Source organism: Hetaerina americana, unplaced genomic scaffold, assembly GCF_022747635.1.
Source record: "Hetaerina americana unplaced genomic scaffold, ioHetAmer1.1.p SCAF_1, whole genome shotgun sequence".
Lineage (NCBI taxonomy): Eukaryota > Metazoa > Arthropoda > Insecta > Odonata > Calopterygidae > Hetaerina > Hetaerina americana.
Window position 1 is genome coordinate 35,369,060 of NW_027286069.1, and position 23,897 is coordinate 35,392,956.

General features: G+C 38.7%; 2 protein-coding genes across 5 annotated transcripts in view; one reads left to right on the top strand and one right to left on the bottom strand.

The window, feature by feature from the left end:
• The window catches only part of ced-6 (PTB domain-containing adapter protein ced-6), a 230,092-nt gene extending 215,464 nt beyond the window's left edge, over positions 1–14,628 (top strand). For all 4 annotated transcript variants that reach the window (XM_071588306.1, XM_071588289.1, XM_071588297.1 and 1 more), the window contains 8 exons: positions 268–450; positions 1,906–2,043; positions 2,156–2,344; positions 3,404–3,768; positions 4,454–4,647; positions 6,737–6,871; positions 10,038–10,165; positions 13,231–14,628. In XM_071588306.1, the coding sequence (XP_071444407.1) occupies positions 268–450; positions 1,906–2,043; positions 2,156–2,344; positions 3,404–3,768; positions 4,454–4,647; positions 6,737–6,871; positions 10,038–10,165; positions 13,231–13,305 (1,407 nt within the window). In that variant the 3' untranslated portion in view covers positions 13,306–14,628. The remainder of the gene's footprint in view (positions 1–267; positions 451–1,905; positions 2,044–2,155; positions 2,345–3,403; positions 3,769–4,453; positions 4,648–6,736; positions 6,872–10,037; positions 10,166–13,230) is intronic.
• Positions 14,629–21,580: 6,952 nt separating this feature from the next.
• LOC139701000 (thrombospondin type-1 domain-containing protein 4-like) overlaps positions 21,581–23,897 on the bottom strand; it is a 202,356-nt gene continuing 200,039 nt past the window's right edge. The window contains exon 13 of the mRNA XM_071599559.1: positions 21,581–21,991. Coding sequence (XP_071455660.1) covers positions 21,879–21,991 — 113 coding nt within the window. The 3' untranslated portion in view covers positions 21,581–21,878. The remainder of the gene's footprint in view (positions 21,992–23,897) is intronic.

Here is a 23,897-nt window from a genome sequence, read left to right on the forward strand (position 1 = left end):
TATGTCCTCCGTAGGTTAGATTTTACTTTAGTCAATTTTTAAGTTCTGCAGCAGCCCCCCATTCTTTCCCATTAAGAAATTCACACAGTTTTTCATTGATTTGCTGCACTAGTGTACTATTGGAAAAGTCATGTTTTGATGCATTCCACCATCCATCTGTTTCATGTGGCTCAACGCTTAGAGGTTCACTAAAATAGAACTGTGAGAGAAATTTCCTCAGGTAATGATTTTCCTATACTAAAACCTGACTTCTTGCATTGCTTGCAGTTCCTTGGCAGCACAGAGGTGGAAGAGGCTAAAGGTATTGAAGTGGTCAAGGAAGGGATCAGGAAGATCAAGTTCAGCCAACAACTCCGTAAGGCAGAGGCTGGGTCCACAGGAGGAAGGACACCAAAAGTTGAGCTGACAATAAGCGTGGATGGCGTGGCTGTGCAGGACCCAAAGACAAAGGTTAGACAGGTGTAATTGAGTTTTGATCTTCATGATGTTTCCAGTTTGGCTCTAAAGTTTATTTTCATATTGATAATTGAGATGTAACATTGTGCTTTACTTAAGTAAATATTTAATAGAAAATAAAATGAAATAATTTGGTTCTATTTAGCTAAGTCAGATAGTTAAGATCAGAAAGTTAATATTTACAAAAATACTTGGTTTTTCATTCACTGTTTCAGTTGAAAATTTTATTGTGAGATCCAATGTTTTTGTTATTCCAATGGTTTATTGTGAAGTGATAGTAATAGCTTGAGGTGGTTCTAGTCAAAGGGCCCTTGAGGAGTCCCTCCATTTACATTTCATATTCTAATGCAACTTCATTGGTAAAAATTTGATCTTACTGCGCCTCACATGTGTGCACGCGTGTTTTATAATGTTCTTTTTTCAGTACAAAAATTTAATTAAAAAAAACAATTTACAAGGTTTATATAAAAAGTATCAGAAATATTTTCCTGGGGGACTGTACATCGCAGCATCAAGGCTTGGTGGTAGCCCATAGCAGCCAGGTTACTGTTGTTATCAACCTGTTTTTTCTTACGAATATCTGACAGGGCAACCAAATATCTGTTAAAAATCGAATTGAATAAATTTATTCTAAAAGAGAATCTAAAAATTCTAAGGCATTGATTCCAGTAGTTTTTGGATTTGTAGCAGATGTGGTGAATCAGTTAACAAGTCCAGGCAAATTTTCTTGCTCAAGTCCTTGTGCTGCCCATACAAGTACTTTAGGGAGTACTTATTTTGAGAAAATTAATCATTTTCATGGAAAACAAAAGTTATACATACTATTTGATAATTCTTATTGCAGTCGATTATTGTATTTTGTATAAATACGAGAATATGAAACCTCAATGAAAGAATAAAAGTTTGAAGGATTATTTTTCATGTTATTCTATTTTGGTAAATTCATTTAGTAATTTAGTTCCATTTGTTTAGCATTTCCTTAAATTTAAAAGTTTCATGAACAAGCAAAATAAAGCTATCTATTGGAAAGTTCTCATGAAATGTAGATCATGGTTGGAGACCATCTAGACATTATCAGTTATACTACCTTTAACGAAATTCATCGAAAGAAAGCTATTTTGATAGAGAGTTTTAAAAAAATCGTGTCCGTTTCATTCTTTCTACTGTATTGATTACATCTTCAATAATTAGGTTGAACTAGTTGATTTTTCTGTTAGTGTCAATGTATTGAATTTGGGCAGCATATTTTATGGTAATTTTCATATCAAAATGAATGCATATCAAAGCAGTGATTTGAGAATTAATCCATAATTTTGTTTAAATTAAGCTTTTATATTATGAGATGGCATATAATTTTACATGCACCCTCAAATTTTGATATTGCAACCATTAAATAATTTTATAGGAAATCACATCTTACTATACCCTTCCCCATGGTTTACTTTGCAGGCAATCATGTACCAGTTTCCTCTACATCGAATATCATACTGTGCTGATGACAAGGGAGAGAAGAAGTTTTTCAGCTTTATAGCTAAGGATGCAGATTCTGACAAGCATGTGTGCTTTGTGTTTGTCAGTGACAAACTGGTATGTAACTTTACTCTGTTAATTTTGGATTCTTCGGAGTAAGCAGGATGACTTCAGTTCATACAAATAAGTTAACATTATCACTTTTTTTCAAATTGATCAACTTTCTTAGGCTGAAGAAATAACCCTGACAATTGGTCAAGCCTTTGAGTTGGCATACCGTCGTTTCCTTGAGACTTCTGGTAAAGATTTGGAGACCCAAAGGAGAACGATGGTGGCTCAGCAGAGAGTGCGAAGGGTTGAAGCTGAAAATGCAGAGTTAAGACGTCGTCTTCAGGATTTGGCCTGCATTCTTGGAAAGGTATTCTAACTTTCTAGACCACTTCAATATATTTCAACAGAGTAATATCATCCTGAATGTGTAAAGAGTTACTCATTATATATGAGTGACTCTTTACACATGAGTACATGTGTAAACATACTTTACAAAGTATGAATATATGAAAGTATTTGCCTAACTGCGTTTTGGAAATGAATGCCATCTTACATGTATCATATATGCCTTTAATGCATCAAAACTTCTTGATAAAACAGGGACTAATGCATAATTTCTTTTATGTCCACCTCTATGTTTCTATTTATATCTCTTTGTATTAGTTCATTTAAAGTAAATCAACACCAATGCCACTCCAACTTCATTGACTTTCTGAGTGTTCATTCTATGTTTGATTTCTTTTCTCTATGATTCTATGTTTGATCTCAATCTGATTGGACCCGACACCACACTCTTCATTCAATCAAATCACAGTATCCCTTTCATTAGCTACAATTTGAATTCCAATAAGTGCAGTTTTCTGTTGTCAAATTTCTTTGCTAATCAGTAGGAGACTCCTTTAAAGTTACTTTTGTGCCCTTTCCTGCAGTTTCTGTGAATGGGTTACATTTTTTTGATTCATAATGACTTTTAAGTATGATGAGTTGTAGTGTTTCGAGGATTAGAATGGTGTAGTGGCTAACATTGAACTAAATAATCTAAATTTGAACCTGGGCCCTTTCAAAGGGCCCAGGTTCAAATCCTGGAGATGGCAGATATTTTTCAGTGGTATCTCGATCCTTACATGAGGTGCTTTGTGGAGAGAGCACTTTGAGTGAGCATGATGCCCATAGAATGGGATGTTAAACTGCAGACCCTTGGGTGGCTTTCATTAAGAGTAGGCCAATGCTGATGCGGGTTTCTCTCCAACCTTTTTCCTTTCCCATTCATCTCTAATGATTATTTAGGTTTAATTAACAAATTACCTTAGCTGTTACTCATATCCCCTAAAAACTACTACTACTAAATGGAATGTTTCTGACGTGTAATGTTTCTAATGTGTATTACACTGTATTCCCCTAACTAAGCCCCTGCTTTTCATTCCAGAACGAAGTTGATGACTATTTACACCGCAACAATATCTCTGATCTTTTGGTGGTCAATGTCAATGTTGATGTGGAAGTGGCAGGTAATGGCCAAAATGGGAGCATTGGGGAGAGGGAGATAGTGAGCTCATCAAACTCATCAGCCTCCTCAACGTCATCATCCTCTTCCTCTTCATTCCCGTCCTCACCTGACAACATAGTCAATAACAACAGCAAAAGCAGTAGCAGCAGCAATGGGATGAACCACACTAACAGCACTAATGGCAACCATCTGATCAACGTTTCGACGAATGGTGTGGGGGGACCTCCGCCAGTGCCACCGAGATCATTTGAAACTGGAGGATTTGGAGCCAACGACCCATTCAAGTAAGACAGTTCTAGCAGCAAATTATTCTTTGATAATCTCTCCATTTTCAAAGTTCTAGGTGCCAATATTAATGTAACTATTCCTTGTGTGATCCCTCCTGTATTGCAGTAATTCAGTATGGTAAATATTCTCATTTTAAGTATGCATAATTAAATGAGGATTAATTGTGGCGTCTGATGTCTGGTTGTATTTTGTTTGGAGAGGCAAGGAAATTGTATAGGGTGTGTACATCCAAAACCTGTCTTGATCAGTAGAATACTAATATAAATAAAAATATTCTCATTTTTAAGTATCCATCAATGTTGTGTTTAGGCGTTAGGTAGGAGGAGGGCCTACACAGTCTCAATCTCCGCCAATTAAAGCCATTAAATAGATAGATCGTCAGAGAGATTAAATAGATAAATAATTAATCATTAACAATATGGGATGATAAAATTAAGTTGTGACTTATCCAATGTTTCAAAGTTTTATTGTATCCTGTGAATGATTCATGGTGAATATGGGATATGGTGATTATGTGCTTGCAATGGCATAAATGTTACCAAGATTCAGGCTATCAACTGAAGATGAATTTCTTTATGCATTCATAGTCAAACTTTTTTTAATTGTATTTGAAACATCGATCATTTATTCTTACTTTAGGTTTTGCTTTGGTTAATTTTTTGCTAAATTCTTCTCTTTCAGCACGGACCTCCTCACTTCCCTTAGTCCAATAATTGAGCCACCAGCACCATATGTTGGCACTCGCTTACAAGGGCTCTTGTTGGAAGAGGAGTTCAATCCTCGAGCATTTGAAAATAGTACTGTGTCCAGTGTAACACCTCCAGTAATCCCAGCACCAACCACCAATGGGAATTTCAGCCAAACTGCTCCACTCTGTGAGTATCTTTCCATTTAAATTTGTGGATACAGATTATGAATATATTTTCTGCAAATTTTTAAAAGAAATTTCAAATTACTTTATTTTAAGGATCCTTGCATAACAGTCCTATGTTATTATATTTTTATATCCCCTTTATTTCCCTGCCAACATTGTTGGCATTTTCACTTTAATTATTTTCATAACCCTTTTGATGGAGAGGAAAACTGAATTACAAAGTATTTAACCCTTTCGCTGCTGTGAGCATACATAGTATGTTCACATGGTTGGCTGCTGTGAATGTACCTTTTCACCCTCTCTGTGGTACACCATCATAACTTGAAATTTTAAAAATTATGGTTATCAAAATAAATAAAATGAATGTTAACCTTTAAATAACAAGTTACTCTAGATTGTATTTATTTATTCCATGTTTTAATTATTTATATTTTTTCGTGGTTTTGGGAGTAGTAAAGGTTATGGAGGTACAACATCCTCCATTTTCACCGCATTTGAGGAGTAGGATTTCAGAGAGTGAACCATTGCGAATGTGTTAAATTGATGGTTGCCCAAATTCAAAATACAAATATTTCTGTGGGGTATTGATTCCTCACCTCGACTTGTTTTTTTGAGTTGGGACAAAGTTAGTTAGACAAGGGCAATGAACAGGGTTTTGTAGTGGGGTAAATTTACCACCGCGTTGTGGCAGAAGGCTCATGATTATCCCTGGGTGGATTATCTGTGGATTCCCACGTATCCATTCTGTGGATTATCCATGCTATTCTCTTCCCAGCACCTCAAAATTTTAATAAAATCACAATTTTAAAGATAATTAAATTATTTGAAACTTAAATATAAATTTTTGCATGTGTAAGTTCAAAATAAAGAGGTAATTTGTAAAGTTCTTGGAATGGAATAGAAATAAAGGACTTAAACTCGTTTGTCCACTTGGGAACAGCTGGATATGAAGCTTTTCAACCTTTCAAACTTGGCTTGTAGATTGGCATCCTTAAAAGTTTTTAATTTCATATCATAAAATGTTTTCAGCAGTATTTAATATTTTCATTTAAACATTTTTGTACTATCTGTTCTCTACCCTCATTGATTTCCCTTGTATTCATTAGCTTTGGCTATTCCATATACCTTTCCCTTTAAGGCAAGCAATGGCATAGATTTCTGCATAAAGGTTTTAGCTCAACTTCTGTGTTTTACATTTTCTCTATTCTGTATAGAAGAGTGCAATGCTAAATGAACATTCATTTAATATGCACTCCTTTTTTAAACATTACAAGAAAGGAACAAATCTGAGCTGCTGTAACATAGATTGAAATAATAGGTTTTGCATGAAGGTAAAACAATTTATTTTAGCTTTTGTGGCATCAAACATAGAATAGGTATTCTGAGAAAATTCAAATAAGTCGCATAATGAGTATCACAAACAGTCCATGAGTTGCAAAGCCATGGTTAAAGTCTTGCACATACCATGTCGGTTGTTTCCATCATTAATGCTCAACTAAATTGTGTTCTATCCCTAATGCACTTGGCTAGATATGGTTCACCAATGGGATAACTGGCAGCTTTTCCCGGATTTTCTACCATCTTAAATATATTGAAAAATTATGCCTGAATTCAGGGGTCTTAAAATTGTATCCATATACCAAAGTTTTCAATTTAGGCAATTTTCCAAATGGTGAATTTAACTAAAACCAACTCGTTCGTCATTTAAAATAAGTATGAACGATTGAAAATAAAATGAAACCTTCATGGATGAAAATATCATGCAGTATAAATGTTAAAATTTAGAGGAGTATATTCAAATATAGATGTCTCCTTACCCTTGCAAATTCAATTAGTTCAATCAGCCTATCTAATATTCCATTCCATATATCATGGCTGTTTTTAGAATAGCATTCATTCCCAAGCACGATGTCTTAGTTCACTTACATAGAATATGGTACAATGGCATACCATATTTCCAGGGGACCAGTAATATTTCAGTGTCGTGGGTGAACTACCCTGGTGATCCTCACTATTTACATAATTCTGTTTAATGTAGCTAGCATATGCTTTTTGCTAAAAACTGACCTTGATGAACCTGAACCCCACAGTGGCTCCACCTCCGAAGCCAACTTCCAGACGTTCTGTTCCTGGGAGCACTCCTTCGAACGCTAATGCTACTGATCTGTTTGGCTCTGAGCCATTCAACCCCCCATCCAAGATTGGGAATGGCCCTGCATTTAAAGGTAATGTCTATGGAAAGAAAATGTTCAAAGGTGAACCAAGGTGGTGAAATGGTGAATAAAGAATTATACCATCTGATGGTGAAAGTCTTGCAGTAAAATGCGAGAAAGCATTTAAATGATTTAGTTTATGGTTATAAATTAAAAATTTACATTAATATTTGTAATAATATTTATACCAGGAGAAGAACTAGTTATATTTGTATTGTTTACTCCATCATTCTAAGTCATAGGTAACCCCTCCCTGTACTGCTCTTAGTTATACTGCTGGCACTCTTGTATTATCCTCTTATCATGCATTATCTTGATACACTTCCTTTGCTGGAAACATAAATTTAATAGTGTGATATAACTTTACTTAATAAGATATTACCACATAACTTTTTATTCAAAAGATTTGATTTCCAGAATATTTGTAGTATTGAATTCATTGAGGACAAATATGCATGAAGGACTTTTTCTAGGAATAAAATTACAAATTGAATATAAAATCATATGTTCTGAAATTATATTAAATTGATAAAATTGAGCTGGCTGCAATGAAACCTTTTAGTTAAATTTTTATTTCATTCATATAGCTTTAAAACCACAAATTATTCATGGGCTAATTTTGCATTCATGACTTTATTGGCATGTACTTCACCAAAAATATTGACTGAATTCTTGATACAATGGTGAATTGCTAAAGTTTTCACATCTTCAATTTGAGGGAATGAATGACCTAAATGAAAATAATAACCTGACACAATGTATGAGATGCTCTGCAAATGACCTATGAATGGGAATATGCATCTTATAAATTTCACTTTATCATTAATAAATATTTAATATTTCCACATTTTATGCCTGAAATCTTGGTGTAAGATTTATTTTTTCTCTTGTATATGCAAACCAGCATTAGAGTATAAACCTCTCATTGAGTTTTGCTGATTTCTACCCCCTGCATTCATAACAAGGGTTAGGTACATATTACCACATCAGGCTGTAACATCCTCTTGCCATTTTCTGTGTATGTGGAATAAGGAAGTGTTGATAAATGTTTCATTTCCTTGTGAACTAATGGGCTAACTTCAGCTTAGAAATTTATATTATGTTGAGCACATTTTCTGTATCAGAATCCTTCATGCTATTATTTGCCTGTGAGTAAAGTTCCATTAATTTCATATGATAAGCAGAGTTCATGGGATATTTCAAGGAGTAATTCTTTATCTCTTAACTTTAAAATAATCAGTGAAGAGTGCTGCTAAGGATGCCAACCAAGCTCCTGACCCACTTTTTTTAACTCATTTCTTCATAGAAAATAACTAGTGCTAAGCTCCTGGAGCTTTAATTGATTTGAACTCCCTACTGTATTCCTTGATAGTTAACAGAAAACCTGGCATTTCAGCAATAGCTTCATGTAGTAACCTTTTCAGAATTCTATGAAATACATGTATATTAATTGATGTATTTGCTAATGCTCATCGCCTTGGAAATTGTGCACCTTGAGACTTATAAAAGCTGATCATTTGCTAATGAAGGCTCACTTTTGACATGGAAATCCACTGGCTCACTTTGAAAAGGGTGACTTTGCAGAGTACTTGTAATCCATTTTAATTAAAATGAAGTGTGTTATTGAGGTAGGATGAAAAATCGTTCTTTTACTATGTAATTGTCTCAATTGAGGAGACAAAATCGGGATGAATACGAGGGCGGTTCAATAAGTACCCATGTTAGAAATGAAAAAAACATTTTTCATACATTTCAACATAGTCTCCTTTTAGAAAGATACACTTCTCCCAATGTTCTGGCCATTTTTTTAACACCTCCAAAAAATAAGATTTGTCGGACTCTCCAAAATCCACCTCTGCCTCTGTCTCGGCGATAACTTCCTCGTTTGAGGCTAAATTTTTTTCCCACAAGTCATTTCTTCATGTTAGGGAATAAGGAAAAGTCACATGGAGCCAGATCAGGTGAATACGGGGGGTGCGGCAGCAATTCATAAAGTATTTCATGCAGTTTGGCGGCCAGTTCGAAGTTGAAAGCTGGATCAGCTTGTTGTCCACCGTGGGCAATTGCGGTACCCATCGGGCCAACAATTTTTTATCGCCAACTTATCATGTAAAACATTAATTGCCATTCTGGTCAACACACCCACAGCCTCTGCTACTTCGCGCACTTTTGTTTATCGATCAGCGAGAATCGTGGCGTGGACTTTTTGAATGATTTCCTCTGTAACCACGTCTGCCGGGCATCCTGGTCGCTCCTCATCAAAAACAGATGTTTGCCCACATTTCAATTCGTTGAACCAATATCTGTGATCATAGATGGCGAAGTATGTCCATAAGCAGCATCCAACTTTGCTTTTATCTCCTCGCATTTCTTCCCATCCAAAAACAAAAAGCGAATTACCGGACGATACTGCTATTTTTCCATCTTAGTGAAAATCACGAAACACGTCTTACTCAAATGGCTGCCAAATCCAAACTAACCTTTAAATCAGTCTGAAATTTGTTACACCGTCATTTGATAGATAGGGGCACACGATGATAACATAAACTTCCCTCAGGAACACCCTTTGTTGTCAAACACAGGTACTTATTGAACTGCCCTCGTACTCTGGTAAATATCTCTTATTAATTTTGGGTACAAGTGCCATGAACTTCATCCAACTCGGCTTTGATCTCTTTTGAGTTGAGCCTTTTAAATAGAAGTATTTAATCACTGCATAAAACCCATTTTTCTAATTAAATATTTGTTTCAATAGACTACGAAAATTAAACCACATGATGGTTATAGCTGAAACTTTTGTAAGTGTCATCTCTTTGATTTTCTAAATAATTATTGAGCACCTCATATATAATGAATATTTTTCCATTTGGTTTTAGGTTAGTTTTCTACTTATGAAATTGACATGCAACTATGCATAGCATCCCCAATTTTGTCTAACAAAATTTTTTCACTTTAATTTACTTAAATTTTTGCAGTTCACTCTAATATCTGTAAAAACAAAGCTTCACATACCCTTACCTTGTTCTTCTATGCTTCCTCTATCTTCTATGCTAATAATTTGCTTCTTTCAATCTTTTTTCTTTGAGAGATTTTAGTCAGTAATTTTATCCATGTAGTTTACAGCCACTTATTTCACTGAGCATGGAAATATGATAGTTGATTTTGATGGTAATTACAGGTAGCAATCAGATTATTGATCCCTTTGGGATGGGAGATTTTGGTGGAGTGAATAGTACCAATGATGCATCCACCCAGGATCTGGAAAATGCCATTGGATTGCTAGACAGGAAGATATTAGAAATGAAGGTCAGTAGCTGCTTTTATTTCTGTATTTTATGTATTTATATATTGATATTACACATGTTCCATTCATGTAGGTCAAATACTGACATCTGACTCAAATAATGCTGACTCATAGGGACAAGTTAACCCAGTGGGTAGAGGGCTGAGCTGGAGGGCCCAGGTCCAATTCTAGGCGATGCCTCTGGGCACCCTCAGCTTCAGTGGGTACTAGATGTTCTGGGAAACCACTGGCAGCAGAGGGAAAGGGACCCTTGCCCTGATGAGTGAATTCCACATGCCTTATAGGACTTATTGTTAAGTGAGCTCTAACCTCGCCTATCAAAGCAACCTTTCAGTGGATAACTTGCTTTTTATAGCAAAAATTGAAGTTTTTATTTCATAATTTATATTTTGAGTTCCAACTTCAACAACAAATCAAGCAAAGTATGAAATCTCCTAATCCCGGTTCACCTTATCTAGTTTTAACTATTGAGCCCCTATTTTTAATATTAGCCTGGCATATTGTAGAATCTACAAATATTCAGAATATATGAGGATCGTCCTGAAAGGAGTACCAATTTCTTCTACATGGAGTGTTTACAATACAAATAGCCAATGCTGAAATACCTCCAGTTGTTTTGTCTGCTCACTGTGTGTGAAGTTTCATGATGTTGTCAATATTTTAGTCATTTCTGTGAGTGTTATTGATGTTTAAGAATATTGAAAATGCCACCATATTTGAAGTTAGAGCTGCAATTATATTTCTCAACACACAAATGAGCAACCATGAGATATTAGACGTCAAATATAGAATGTTGATGGAGACAAATGAGATTAGTGAGGCAAAGGACTTACTAAAAGCTTACTTACTATATACATATTATTTACTTAGCCTTTTCCAATACTAAAAGTACCATGAATGACCCATGTTTCAGGAATATTTTTCCAATTGGTTCCTGGTTAGTTTTCTGCTAATGAAATTGACATGCAACTGATGAGCATACCATCCCCAGTTTCATCAAATGAAACTTTTTCCACTAGATTTTATTCACTTAAATTTTCAACAGTAAAATCACTGAAAACAAAGCTTCATCCATCCTTGCCTTGTTCCTCTATCCTCTATGCTATTGCATTCTCTTTCAATCTATTTGCTTTGAGAGATTTTATTTAGTAATTTATGAGTTTTCTGATGTAAAATTTCAACTTGGGGAGTAAGAATGTCCATGATGATGAGTATTCAGAGTGCCCACTGGTCATTATGGATAAACTGCTGAGTTCAGTTGACAAACTCATGACAAATGGTTGGCATATTGCTCTTGATGAAATCAGTCAATGGTTCCCTGATGTTTTATGCAAAATATTTTCATAAAATTGTAAAAGGCCATCTGAAGAATGGGAATATTTGTGCAAGATCCCTAAAATTAATTATGATCACTAGGAGAAACAGATCAATGAATTTTCTTGTATGTTATTTTGATGAAGATGACTTTTTCTTGTCTCACATTATCACTGAAGATGAAATTTTAAAGTGATGAATACCTGAAAGAAGGGGCGGCTACTTATCTCAATGTACTGGCAGAGTCATATGAAATTCAAATGGCAGTGGAATAGGAAACGAGAACTTGTCACACATTATGACAAATGACTATGTAGAGAAGTAGCTTAAGGTTTTTTAGTTGATAAATAAATGTTTTTTTAATAAAATATATATCCGTAATTTTTTAATTGTAAAATGGGTACTACTTTCCAGACGAACCTATAACATGATATGCAAACACTGATTTGTAGGCATCGAGTTTTCATACATTCTTGATTGGCTCCAAATTTCACCACTTGGAGGGTTAGGCAGGGTGGGTCCCTTTATTCTGGAGAGTCAGCTGCTCTTGAAGCAACATTTAGCATGGCTGTAGACAAAGGTGAAGGATCTTGAAACGGGAAAACTGGCAGCGAGCGTGCCTTTTGTAATTTGATTGCATTTGCAAAAAAATGCTTTCAATATACCCACCTAGCCATATTACTCTCCTAAATAACCTTAAGCGTTTTTAATGAAACATTATTTCATTGTATTTTCATAGAAATGATAAAGTTATTCCTTTAGAAGAAAACAGGCTAGCATTTCAGAAACAATTTTTTGTATTCGTACCGAGGGCCAAAAATCATCTTCATTACTCATTGGCTCTGAAATGTAGGCATAAATAATATTCCATTTCCATTAGAACAAATTTTGTTGTGAATTGGTATTCTCAGGTTGCCTCTTGATTTCTTAATTTTTCATAATAGTTCTTACTTCTAACATTTCCGTCAGATGACTCTTTCATCTTTAGGGTACAACCATGAGAGTCTTTCATTTTCTTTCTAATATTTTCAACAGACTTCCCACTTCATTTACCTTTTGTAAATTCTCTTAATCAATTATTTATACTGTCATAATCCCTCTCTTTGCATTAGATGTCCGTTATTTCCTAACCTTATCTCTTAATTTCTTCTTATTGTCCAAGCATTAGTATATTGTAGGCTCCCTACAAATTAATGAAATGTTTCCAGGTTGCAATGGAACTGAAAGACCTACAGTAAAACTAAAAATCCCTGCAGAATTATTAAATGAGGGGTAGATAAAATTCAGATTTAATGCTATACGGATGGTATTCGCATTCGAGAGCAATTGGGGGACTTAATGTTTAGAAATGTCCAAAGTTGACTTAGTGCCACCTGTGAGGAGAATATTTCCCTCCCCCCCAGCAGACGCCCGTTTTTAGGGGTCTACTCTTCCAATACAGCCATTAGCCAGTTTGCTCTGAGCAGTCTGAATGGAAAGACATGTCTCTGCACAAAGTTATTTTCGACTTAGTAACAAGGTGCAATGGAGTGCCCAGCCACACGTCCTTCATTGTTGCCAACTGCCTGGCCCAAAGCACCTTCATCCCCCTTACAGTCCCGACTTGGCTCTGTGCACATATTTTTGTTTTCCCAACTGAAAATAGAGCTGAAAGACAGACCGACAGAAAGCATTGGGAGACTGTGGAAAGCATCCCAGATTCAGGTAAACATTTTTGAAGCAGGTGAAAACAGAACCATTTTTTTCTTTTCAGGATGGATTTAGCAGAGGAATATCATTTGGGAATGAAGACTTCTCCATAGAGAGCCTTGACCCATTAAGGAACTAAGACATATAAACAAAAGCCTTAAAAACCTGTATTAAAAACTTATATATTCTTCATCTCTAATGCCATTCCATTAAATGCCTCCTGGCCTATTGTTTAGTTTGTGAATGGCTTAAAATAGGGAGACAACCTGTAATATAATTTGTAATATATGTTATCAAATGTATGAATACCTTATTTCCCTACATGATAATGAATGCAAGGAAACTAGGAAACTGAATCAAGTGATTACGTGCAATTTAGTGGTTGGTGGCTGCCAAAGTTTAATTTTGCCACATTAATGGACTTATCTCTATTTTCAGTTGTTTATTAAGCATATATTTTATGATCTGGTCATGAGTGGATTATATGAAGCTACACTCCAATTCCACAGTGATTAAGTGTACTACATATTTAAAATTTAATTGCTCTCAGCAGGTTAATTTTAAAGGTAAAGTAGTCCAGATAAAATATGGCCTGTTCTTAACAGAAAAATAAGCTTGCCACAACTTTCCTCAGTGCATAATTAGGATTTTTATATATTCATCAAGAAGGTGCTATTACGATACTGTAAACTGATTGATGCTAATCTGTCCGACTCTGTGTGGAAAGGCTGGATTTACTTGCATGAAGTTGCATATTTTTGTATTATAGTCATTATTGACATTGTTACTGTGTGATTATATATAAATGAAGATTGTGTGTGTTTGTGTTGACCATTGAGTGAATGGCTCTTTGTTACTTTCCTTTTTCTTTAACAAGAACCATGTTAAAGTATGTAGCAGAAATATCATCATTCAAAGAGTTGGACTATTTTGCACAAGAATTCAACATTTCTGTGATTTTTCTTGCTAAGATGTTCTGTGGTTGTAAGTGTACTGATTGTGTGTCTATTTTGGTACTGCTGGCAGCTCCTTGGAATTTCTATGTGGCTGATAAAGATGCCGCAAATACATTTTAAATAGATTGGGCTTTGTATAATGAACCTTCGGCACATTTTAATTTTATGAGAGCTGTCATGTCTTTGGGAATGCAAAAAATATTGTTCATTTTACATCAGGGCTGGTCTTTATCTAAATTATTTTAAAATCTTCATTACATTTCAGTTTTAATAGAACTTCAAAAGGAAAGAAAAGGTTTTTTTAATAGTACTTCATGGAAAGTCCGTAGCAACCAGCTACTTAACTCTCCATTCAAAATGTTTTGTTTATATCTTCAATGTAATTGAGAAATTAGAAAAGATCAGTTAATTGTCGTTTCCAAATTTTGTTTTTGGGTGTCTGGTTTAATAATTTTGCATCTAAAGAAGCAACTATTTCATCACAATAAAATGTTGTTATATCATTAGGTTGTCTCTTTTATTTGAAACCTGGTATTTCACAAATTCCTAGAGTGGCTGAATGGTGTCATCTAAGTATTTGGATGGATAATCAATTTTTAACCATCCCAGGGAGTCTGGCCTTTAAAGTAAATGAATCTTGTCAGTGAAACTGTCATCTCAACATTCATCAGGCAACCTGCTATACCCCTGTCACGAAGAGGAGAGTGAGCAAATGCAATTAAATACAGGTAAGAACATTTCTATTATTTGACCCATTTGGAATCCTATTTAACTTGCTTTTAGTTTGAGGTTCATTCTTGAAAAAAAAACAGCCTAATGGAGCAGAAGAACTTGAGCTCAATGTACCCTGAAGATGACCTGTTGGAGCCTAACAGAGAGGGTAGGAGGCAGGTTGATGTGACTTCAGGTACATTAAGATGAGCTCGGAATGTGTGGCCTGTAAATGGGCTGTTGTACAGGATTTTATCAATCAAATCCTTGTCTTATCCCTCCGAAAGGAATGGCGTAAATTTCCCAATCAAGCCCAATGCTCTTGAGATGGGAACAAAAATTTTAGCTGGGAACATGATCATGATCTGCCCTTGTTCAATATCAATAGTTAATTTACATTGACAGGGTTATATTGGCTTTACATATCATTTGCATGGAAATGTGGTCTTCAAAATCAGCCATTTTGGAGGAATATTAATTAAAGAATTTTTTTCATTTGCCATTAAAGGGCGCCCCTGTCAAGCTGCGATCTTACTCCCAGCACGACAATAAAACCAAAGGAAGGAATGGTGGACCTCCCTTTTAGGAATGGAAGTCAACCATTCCAATCAATTGCGTAAAGAGTACAAGAGAACAAGGATTAAATTTCCCTTTACCGATCATCAAGATTGAAATTTCGTAGAGCAGTAATGTCTCAGGTGCTGGGCAACTGTTTAAAGGGCTTTGAGATGGCAGCCTGAGGTCGTTTAAGAGAAGTGAAGCTAAACTACACCTAGAACCAGGAGCAAAGCCAGCCAGTATTTTGCTCACCTAGAGCATAACCTTTTGCCTTCGTAGCATTAGCATTTGTAGAGATTTTGAAATAGCTGTGAACCCCCAGTCAGACATAGAAAGATTTTCACTCTCTAGGGTCAAAGAGCTCCCTGTGAAGCTTGAAAGGGGGGGAGAAATATCTCACAATTGACCGGTCACAAACCTTCCAGCAACTGATCCTCTTGGAGGATTTGCTAAGACTGTTAAAAGATTAATACACCTTTCCATTATGCCAGATTACCCTTTTTAGTTGCATCTGATCCTGCTATTTTCCAGAAATCAATGGATCAGGATTTACAAGGTCTGGCAGGTGTTGCATGTTCACAGGATAACAATATTGTCACAGGTAAAAATGATGAGGAGCACACTTAGAATATGGTTGTATTTTTGTAAAGGTTAAAGAGCCTAGGCTTTAAAGTGAACCCCAAGAAGTGTAAATTGTGTGTATCAGTAGAATTCCCAGGTTACAAGATAAACAAGTATGGGTTGCATCCAACAAATAGAAAAATAATTGCAATAGTCCGCCACCCCAAAACACATTGCAGCTCATGGCCTTCCTGGAATTGATTGATTCTATTGAATTGGATTCGATCCATGGATTGAGTGCTATTCAAAATCTGTCATCTATCTTTGCTCCTATGCATGAAATTCTCAGGAACAATGTACCTATAGGCATGGTGTCAGAGATGTGAAGAAGTTTTTACAGCTGTTAAAACAGCAATAACTTCAGGCCCTGTGATCAGGCTCATTATGATCCATCCTTACCTCTGGGGCTGGAGTGTCATGCTTCTCTGTATGGCTTAGGCAGTGTTTTATTGCTCGAGTACCCCGATGGACCATCAAGGCCGATAACCTTTGCCTCTTGATCACTGAGTAAGGCCAAAGAAATTATTCAAAATTGATAGGGAAGCCTTGTCTATTATTTATTGTGTGAACAGGTTTTCCCAGTATTTGTATGAGCGACACTTAATTTTGAGGACTGATCACAAGGGAATCAAGATGGTGTGGTAGCTAATGTGCTGGCTTCCCACCAAAAGGGCCAGGGTTTGAATCCCAGAGGTGGCAGATATTTTTTTGTGGCATCCAGATCCCTATCCTTGGTGCTTTGTAGAGAGCACTGTGAGTGAGTGCGCCGTCCGTCGGATGGGACGTTAAGCTGCGGACCCCTTGGCACCTTTCGTTAAGAGCAGGCTAATGCCGATGCCGGGTTTCTCTCAACTCTTCATTCTTTCTTGTCCATCTATAATGGTGCAAATGACCTTAGCTGTTGGTCGCCTCCCCTAAAACTACTACTATGGGTATCAGGCCTTTATTACACATATTAGGGGAAAAAAGTGACATACCACAAATGGCTGCACGAATTCCCCGCCCACTTTCATTCCTACCTCCAGTTCTTCCCATGCCTCTTTAATCATTTCCTCTGCATACAGTTTGAACAGCAACGGTGATAATGGGCAACTCTGCCTTACACCTTTTCCTAACACTGCCCATCCGGACCCCCCGTTTCCCACCCGCACCTGAGCAGTCTGAGACATGTACAGGTTGCGGAATAGCTTCCTTTCCCTCCAATCTGTTCCTATTTTCTGCAATATACTCATTAGTTTTTCCCAATTCACTCTATCAAACGCTTTTTTGAAATCTACGAAACAGGCGAATACCTCCTGGTTTTGTTCTATATTCCTCTCGATTAATAATCTCATTACTGCAATGGCATCATGTGTACCTCTCCCCTTCCTAAACCCAAACTGATCATCCCCTAAGTAATCATTTGCCCTACTCTATCCTTTTGTTTATGATCCTGAGAACAACTTCAGCTGCGTGGGATATCAAACTTATTGTCCTGTAGTCCTCACATAATGTAGCCTTTACCTTTTTCGGAATAGGAACTAAAACTGATCTCACAAAGTCCTGTGGCCAGATTCCTTCCTCATAAATACTTCAAATCAGCCCATATAGCCTCTTTGTCCCACATTTTCCTGAACATTTCAATAGTTTGTGGGAATGTTATCCATCCTCACGGCCTTATTTAGTTTCATCTCCCTTAATGCCCTTTCTATCTCATTGCCTAGTATGCCTGGACCTAAGCTATCTTCCTCTACGTCATATTCTTTTTCAATGTCTAACTTTGTTGGTCGAAGTTCTTTAATAAACAGTTCTTCTATATACTCCTTCCATCTCTCTTGGATCTTTCATATCGAGTATATCAAGGCTGATAAGAACAAGGTGGCAGATGGTTTGTATTACCTTCCTCAACTTCGGGCCAATGACAATGGTGGAAGGGATGGTTGAGGACACGTTATCAACTTCACTATCCTTCATGGCATCACCTTAAGAGCCAAAGCAATGGCAACAATGGTGTGGCCCAATGACCATCTGCCCATTGTTATTCACCTTGGAATGGGGCCAGCAATACCTCCTCCCCCAATAGATCGCCTGACCTATGGAAAGGCCGACTGGAGGCACTTCTGGGACATAGTTGCAGATCTACCAGAGGAAAGCACAGCTTCATAATTCCCAGCTGAACGAGACGAGATGGCAGAAGTAGATCTGCCATCCAAAAAGTAGATGCAATCCCCCGGAGGACAATAAGACAAGCCGATTGCCTCTCCCTGCAATAAGACATCATTAGTATGATTGAAAGTGAGAACCAACTCAGGAAGCAGTGCCTCCTCCTGAGGATGGCTGCCCTGAGGCAGGAATACAGCGCTGTGAAACACGGAGCAAGCGATCCGCCAGTTGAGGAGATGGTGGGATGATAAGCTGACCTACATAAATCTACAAGATGGAAGCATATAGAAGCTGGCACGTGATATGAGAGTGCCCTCAACACGAAAAAAGGAGCACATTATTAAAAGGAACTGGAAAAACACTGAAAATACCCTCCTGAAAAAAACTGAACAAATGGCAGAATTCTTTGAGGGAGTTTTCCGGACATCACACATATACAATATTACTGCCAGCATAACAGCTGGATAGGGTGAAGTAGAAGTTTAAGTGGTGCTGCTAGTGATAGCAAAGCAACATTGCGGCAGCCATCTGAAGACTGCCGCTTCGGAAACCAATGAGGTACCGCAACATGCTAAATGAAGTCCTTGAGAAATTAACTTGCAGTGCCTATATTGCAACAATAGTTGCTGCGTCCCTGAAGTTGAGCCACTTCCAAAGGCAATGCAAGAAATCCCAAAAAACAGGAAAGGGCCAGCCACAGCTGAGAAGCTTAGGCCTATCTCCTTCCTTCCAAGACTCTTGAAGATCCTGGAAAGGTTAATTCTGCTGTTTCTCCAAAGAACAATGCAGGGGAAAAATATACTTCCGCCAGAGCAGTTCCGATTCTGGGAGGGTAGGGGAACGGAGCAACAAATGCATAGATTGGTGGAATTCATCGTGGACAACTTCAATAACAAAGCTCACTCTGCTGGGGCATTTTTTGATATTACGAAGGCATTTAACAGATTTGTGGAACATCAGGCTCCTCGGAAAGATGTCTGTGATGGGTATTCCTTGATGGCAGGTTTGCTGGGTAAAATCATACCTGGAAGAGCACTCTTTCCATGTTAAATGGAACTTCATACTCGCAGGTGGAGACATGAATACACGCAGGAGCAGGAGGAATAAACGCAGGAGCAGGAGGAATAAACACAGGAGCAGGAGGAATAAACGCAGGAGCAGGAGGAATAAACACAAAGTTAGTTCTCTGATCATTCTTCTTCAATGTGCACATGGCAGATATTCCAAGAGTAGGCAAGGGAGGAAACACAATTCTTATTCTGTGAGTGGATATATTGCTGTGATGCAGTTATGAGAAGAACTCGCGGCAAAGTACCTCCAAAGAACCCCAGAGCAATAGGATGAGTATGCTGAGGAGTCTATGATACTTGGCATTCATCAGCTTGCAATATCTATATCAATCCTGCAAAAAAAACAGGCTGTCATCTTCCCTAGCGAAGGAGTTGGATCTTACTTCTCAGGCAAGAAAAATGATCATCAAAGTCACGGTTACTGGAGTGTGGATGGGAGGCTGAAAATGACCACATACACTGCATGCATCAGGCCTGTCATTACATATGCCAGCTCACCTTGGGTAGGACTTATCAATGGCAATGGGAGGCATCAGATGCAAGTACTGGAGAGACAGACGCTTAAGTTTCAGGCTTTACTTTGTGGAATTCCTTCAAGATGAGGGTAGAAAAAGAAAATTTGCACTTTCACAAAAAGGTTTATTTCTTCACACGACCATGGTTTCGATGGTGTGCATCATCATCAGGTGACATATGAGCGCATAAAAATTTTTTCAATTTATATAGGCTGCCTCCAAGGTGGGAGTAAGGGAGAGGGGTGTAAGTTGAGTACTGGTGCAGCAACCTATTTGTGGGGTAAGGGATGGAGTATGTATTCCATGGTTTCTGGCTTAACCTTGTGGAAGTTCATTCATTACATATGCCAGCATTACATTATTACTTCAAAATCATCTACTTCTAAAAATTCTCTCAAGATATAAAATGGAGGGTATCTTTTGCCATTCAATAAGAGTTTAAAGTTATTCCCTTGATTTAGGTCTTAGTGAATAATAAACTATATTTCAAACCTTAAAGTTTGAAGAATGGTTTGCCAATAAGCATCACACAGATCTACTGCTCTGAATGTGAGAATACATTTATAACATTCTATCACCTCAAATCAATGAGGTTATTTCCTCCATTAAATGAATTTTGTTGTGTAATGCCTTCAAGAACGCCGAAGGAAATGATATCATGCAATTTCTCATCCATGACGGCATAAATATTTAAAAAACAGTTTTTCAAAAATGTTAACTTAAGTCAATTAGTGATTCATTTTCTCAGAGGGAACTTATTTGTATTAATTAATATGGATGATGATATTCATGAGGAGGTATTACATCAGGAATATGGGGGAGACTTTTCTAAGTTTTTAATGCTCAGAATAGTAAGAAAATAGTGATAATTAAGAATATTATTTGGAGTAAATAGCCCATACCACAAATTTGAAATTTGGGACTTATTAATTAAAAAATACCCAAATATTTCTATGCCCATTTCATAAAAAATGGTTTTTGATGATTATAAAATGTTACACAATTATTCTTTCAAAAAGTGACCCAGTGACTTCATCTCTAAATCGGAAATAAGTTGAATATGATGAGATGGGGGTCACTGTAAGGAAACTAAGGAAAACAGGTATCTTCCATGTCTGAGTGGGGATCATCAATAATTCCCTATTATGTTTGTAGCACATTCTTTGTGTGAAAAATTAAAGCCCTAAAGTTTATTTTTAGGCAAGATAACAACAAGGTATTGAGGAGAACTGGCTATATTACAAATTGCTGGGTTTGATATCATTGTCTCTCATGCAATTTGTGATCAGAAGCCTAAAGCAATTCAAAGTAGTCATAAATTATGCATTACTTCATGGTCCTTCATGAAGAAAATCACTAAAGGCCCTAAATCCTTGTGATGTGATCCCCAGGCACATGTCCTCGAAGTAGTTAGCACTGTAGCTGATGACACTGGGGACTGATTAACTCTCAATGCAGATGAAGCCCAGTGGACTTGCTCAAAGCATTCGGTCACTGACTGCAGTGGCATGGATAGTGGCATGGATGGCAGTTAGACACTAAAATTGATTTCCCTGGATAGTTAGATGCTTCCTTTGATTTTATACATTAAAGAACTTTCCTAGTAAAAAAGAATAAAGAGAATGATCTAGCCTTGATCCCCTGAAAAAGTGAATTCCACAATATTATTAACACATATACAATTTAAATTAGTTGACAAAAAGTATTCAGTCCCATTGGCACATTAATTTACTACCAAAAATTCAAACATATTATTTTTTCCTGCAATTTGGAACAGTAATTAAAGTATATTGTATATAGAAAGGAGATAGGAAACACTAAGGAAAGGAAACCAGTTCATATTTGTTATTTATTATGTAAATGCATAATATACACTGAATAAAGAATTTTGGAAATATAATTGCACATGAAAAGTGGAAGATAAGTGGCAAAAGAGCATGTCACAAATATTTTACAGTTTCTATTAAAACAAAGTCACACACCCATCAAATTTATAAGATTGAGAGCTGGGGAGGGAGAAGTCTCATTTTTAAACACCATAGAGACTGTTCACATCCATGATAATGAATGAGATTTGATCATCAAATTCAACAACCACATCCACCACTTCAAGCCAATCAATTTTGTTTGAAATTCATTTCATGACTTGAGGCCACAGGAGTGACAGCAGGCATTCCTGTAGTAGTTGTAATGGCAGAGTCGCGCTTGGACTACCAATGCACAATTCTTGTACTCATCTTTACAATTAACCCCTGAAATGATAAAAGTTAAAAATTAATGAAGCAAAGTACAATGAGGTATTTATTGATTGAAATAAGAAGGGAGAGATAGGAGTAAGTAGGTTAAGAGAGAGAAGGAGAAAGATGTGTGGGGGGTTAAGTTAGTGGGTGTAGGGGGTTAGTGGGGGTAAGGAGTTAGTAGGGGTGGGGAGTTAGTAGGGGTGGGGTAGGGGGCTGGTGGGGTAGGGGGCTAGTGGGGTGGGGTAGGGGGCTAGTGGGGTGGGGTAGGGGGCTAGTGGGGTAGGGTAGGTGGTTAGTGGGGTAGGGTAGGGGGTTAGTGGGGTAGGGTAGGGGGTTAGTGGGGTAGGGTAGGGGGTTAGTGGGTTGGGGTAGGGGGTTAGTGGGCTGGGGTAGGGGGCTTAGGGGGAGGAGGTTAGTGGGGTAGGGGGTTAGTGGGGTAGGGGGTTAGTGGGGTAGGAGGTTACTGGGGTGGGGTAGGGGGTTAGTTGGGTGGGGTAGGAGGTTAGTGGAGTGGGGTAGGGAGCTAGTGGAGTGGGGTAGGGGGCTAGTGGGGTGGGGTAGGGGGTTGGTTGGGGTAGGGGGTTGATTGGGGTTAGTGGGGTGGGGGGTTAGTGGGGTAGGGGGTTAGTGGGGTAGGGGGTTAGTGGGGTGGGGGGTTAGTGGGGTGGGGGGTTAGTGGGGTGGGGGGTTAGTGGGGTGGGGGGTTAGTGGGGTGGGGGGTTAGTGGGGGGGTAGGAGGTTACTGGGGTGGGGTAGGGGGTTAGTTGGGTGGGGTAGGGGGTTGGTGGGGTGGGGTAGGGGGTTAGTGGGGTAGGGGGTTAGTGGGGTGGGGGGTTAGTTGGGTGGGGTAGGGGGTTAGTGGGGTGGGGGGTTAGTGGGGTGGCGGGTTAGTGGGGTAGGGGGTTAGTTGGGTGGGGTGGGGGGTTAGTGGGGTAGGGGGTTAGTTGGGTGGGGGATTGGTGGGGTAGGCGGTTAGTGGAGTGGGGTAGGGGGTTAGTTGGATGGGGTAGGGGGTTAGTGGGTTGGGGTAGGGGGTTAGTGGGCTGGGGTAGGGGGTTTAGGGGGAGGAGGTTAGTGGGGTAGGGGGTTAGTGGGGTAGGGGGTTAGTGGGGTAGGAGGTTACTGGGGTAGGGGGTTAGTGGGGTAGGAGGTTACTGGGGTGGGGTAGGGGGTTGGTTGGGGTAGGAGGTTAGTGGTGTGGGGTAGGGGGTTAGTTGGGGTAGGGGGTTGGTTGGGGTAGGGGGTTGGTTGGGGTTAGTGGGGTGGGGTAGGGGGTATGTTGGGTGGGGTAGGGGGTTTAGGGGGAGGAGGTTAGTGGGGTAGGGGGTTAGTGGGGTGGGGGGTTAGTGGGGTAGGGGGTTAGTGGGGTAGGAGGTTACTGGGGTGGGGTAGGGGGTTGGTTGGGGTAGGAGGTTAGTGGTGTGGGGTAGGGGGTTAGTTGGGGTAGGGGGTTGGTTGGGGTAGGGGGTTGGTTGGGGTTAGTGGGGTGGGGTAGGGGGTATGTTGGGTGGGGTAGGGGGTTTAGGGGGAGGAGGTTAGTGGGGTAGGGGGTTAGTGGGGTGGGGGGTTAGTGGGGTGGGGGGTTAGTGGGGTGGGGGGTTAGTGGGGTAGGGGGTTAGTTGGGTGGGGTAGGGGATTGGTGGGGTAGGCGGTTAGTGGAGTGGGGTAGGGGGTTGGTAGGGTAGGGGGTTAGTTGGGTGGGAGGGTAGGAGGTTAGTGGGGTAGGGAAGGGGGTTAGTGGGGTGGGGGGTTAGTGGGTTAGGGGAGGGGGTTAGTGGGTTAGGGGAGGGGGTTAGTGGGTTAGGGGAGGGGGTTAGTGGGGTAGGGGAGGGGGTTAGTGGGGTAGGGGAGGGGGTTAGTGGGGTGGGGTTAGTGGGGTGAGTGGGGATAGGGGGGTTAGTGGGGGTAGGGGGTTAGT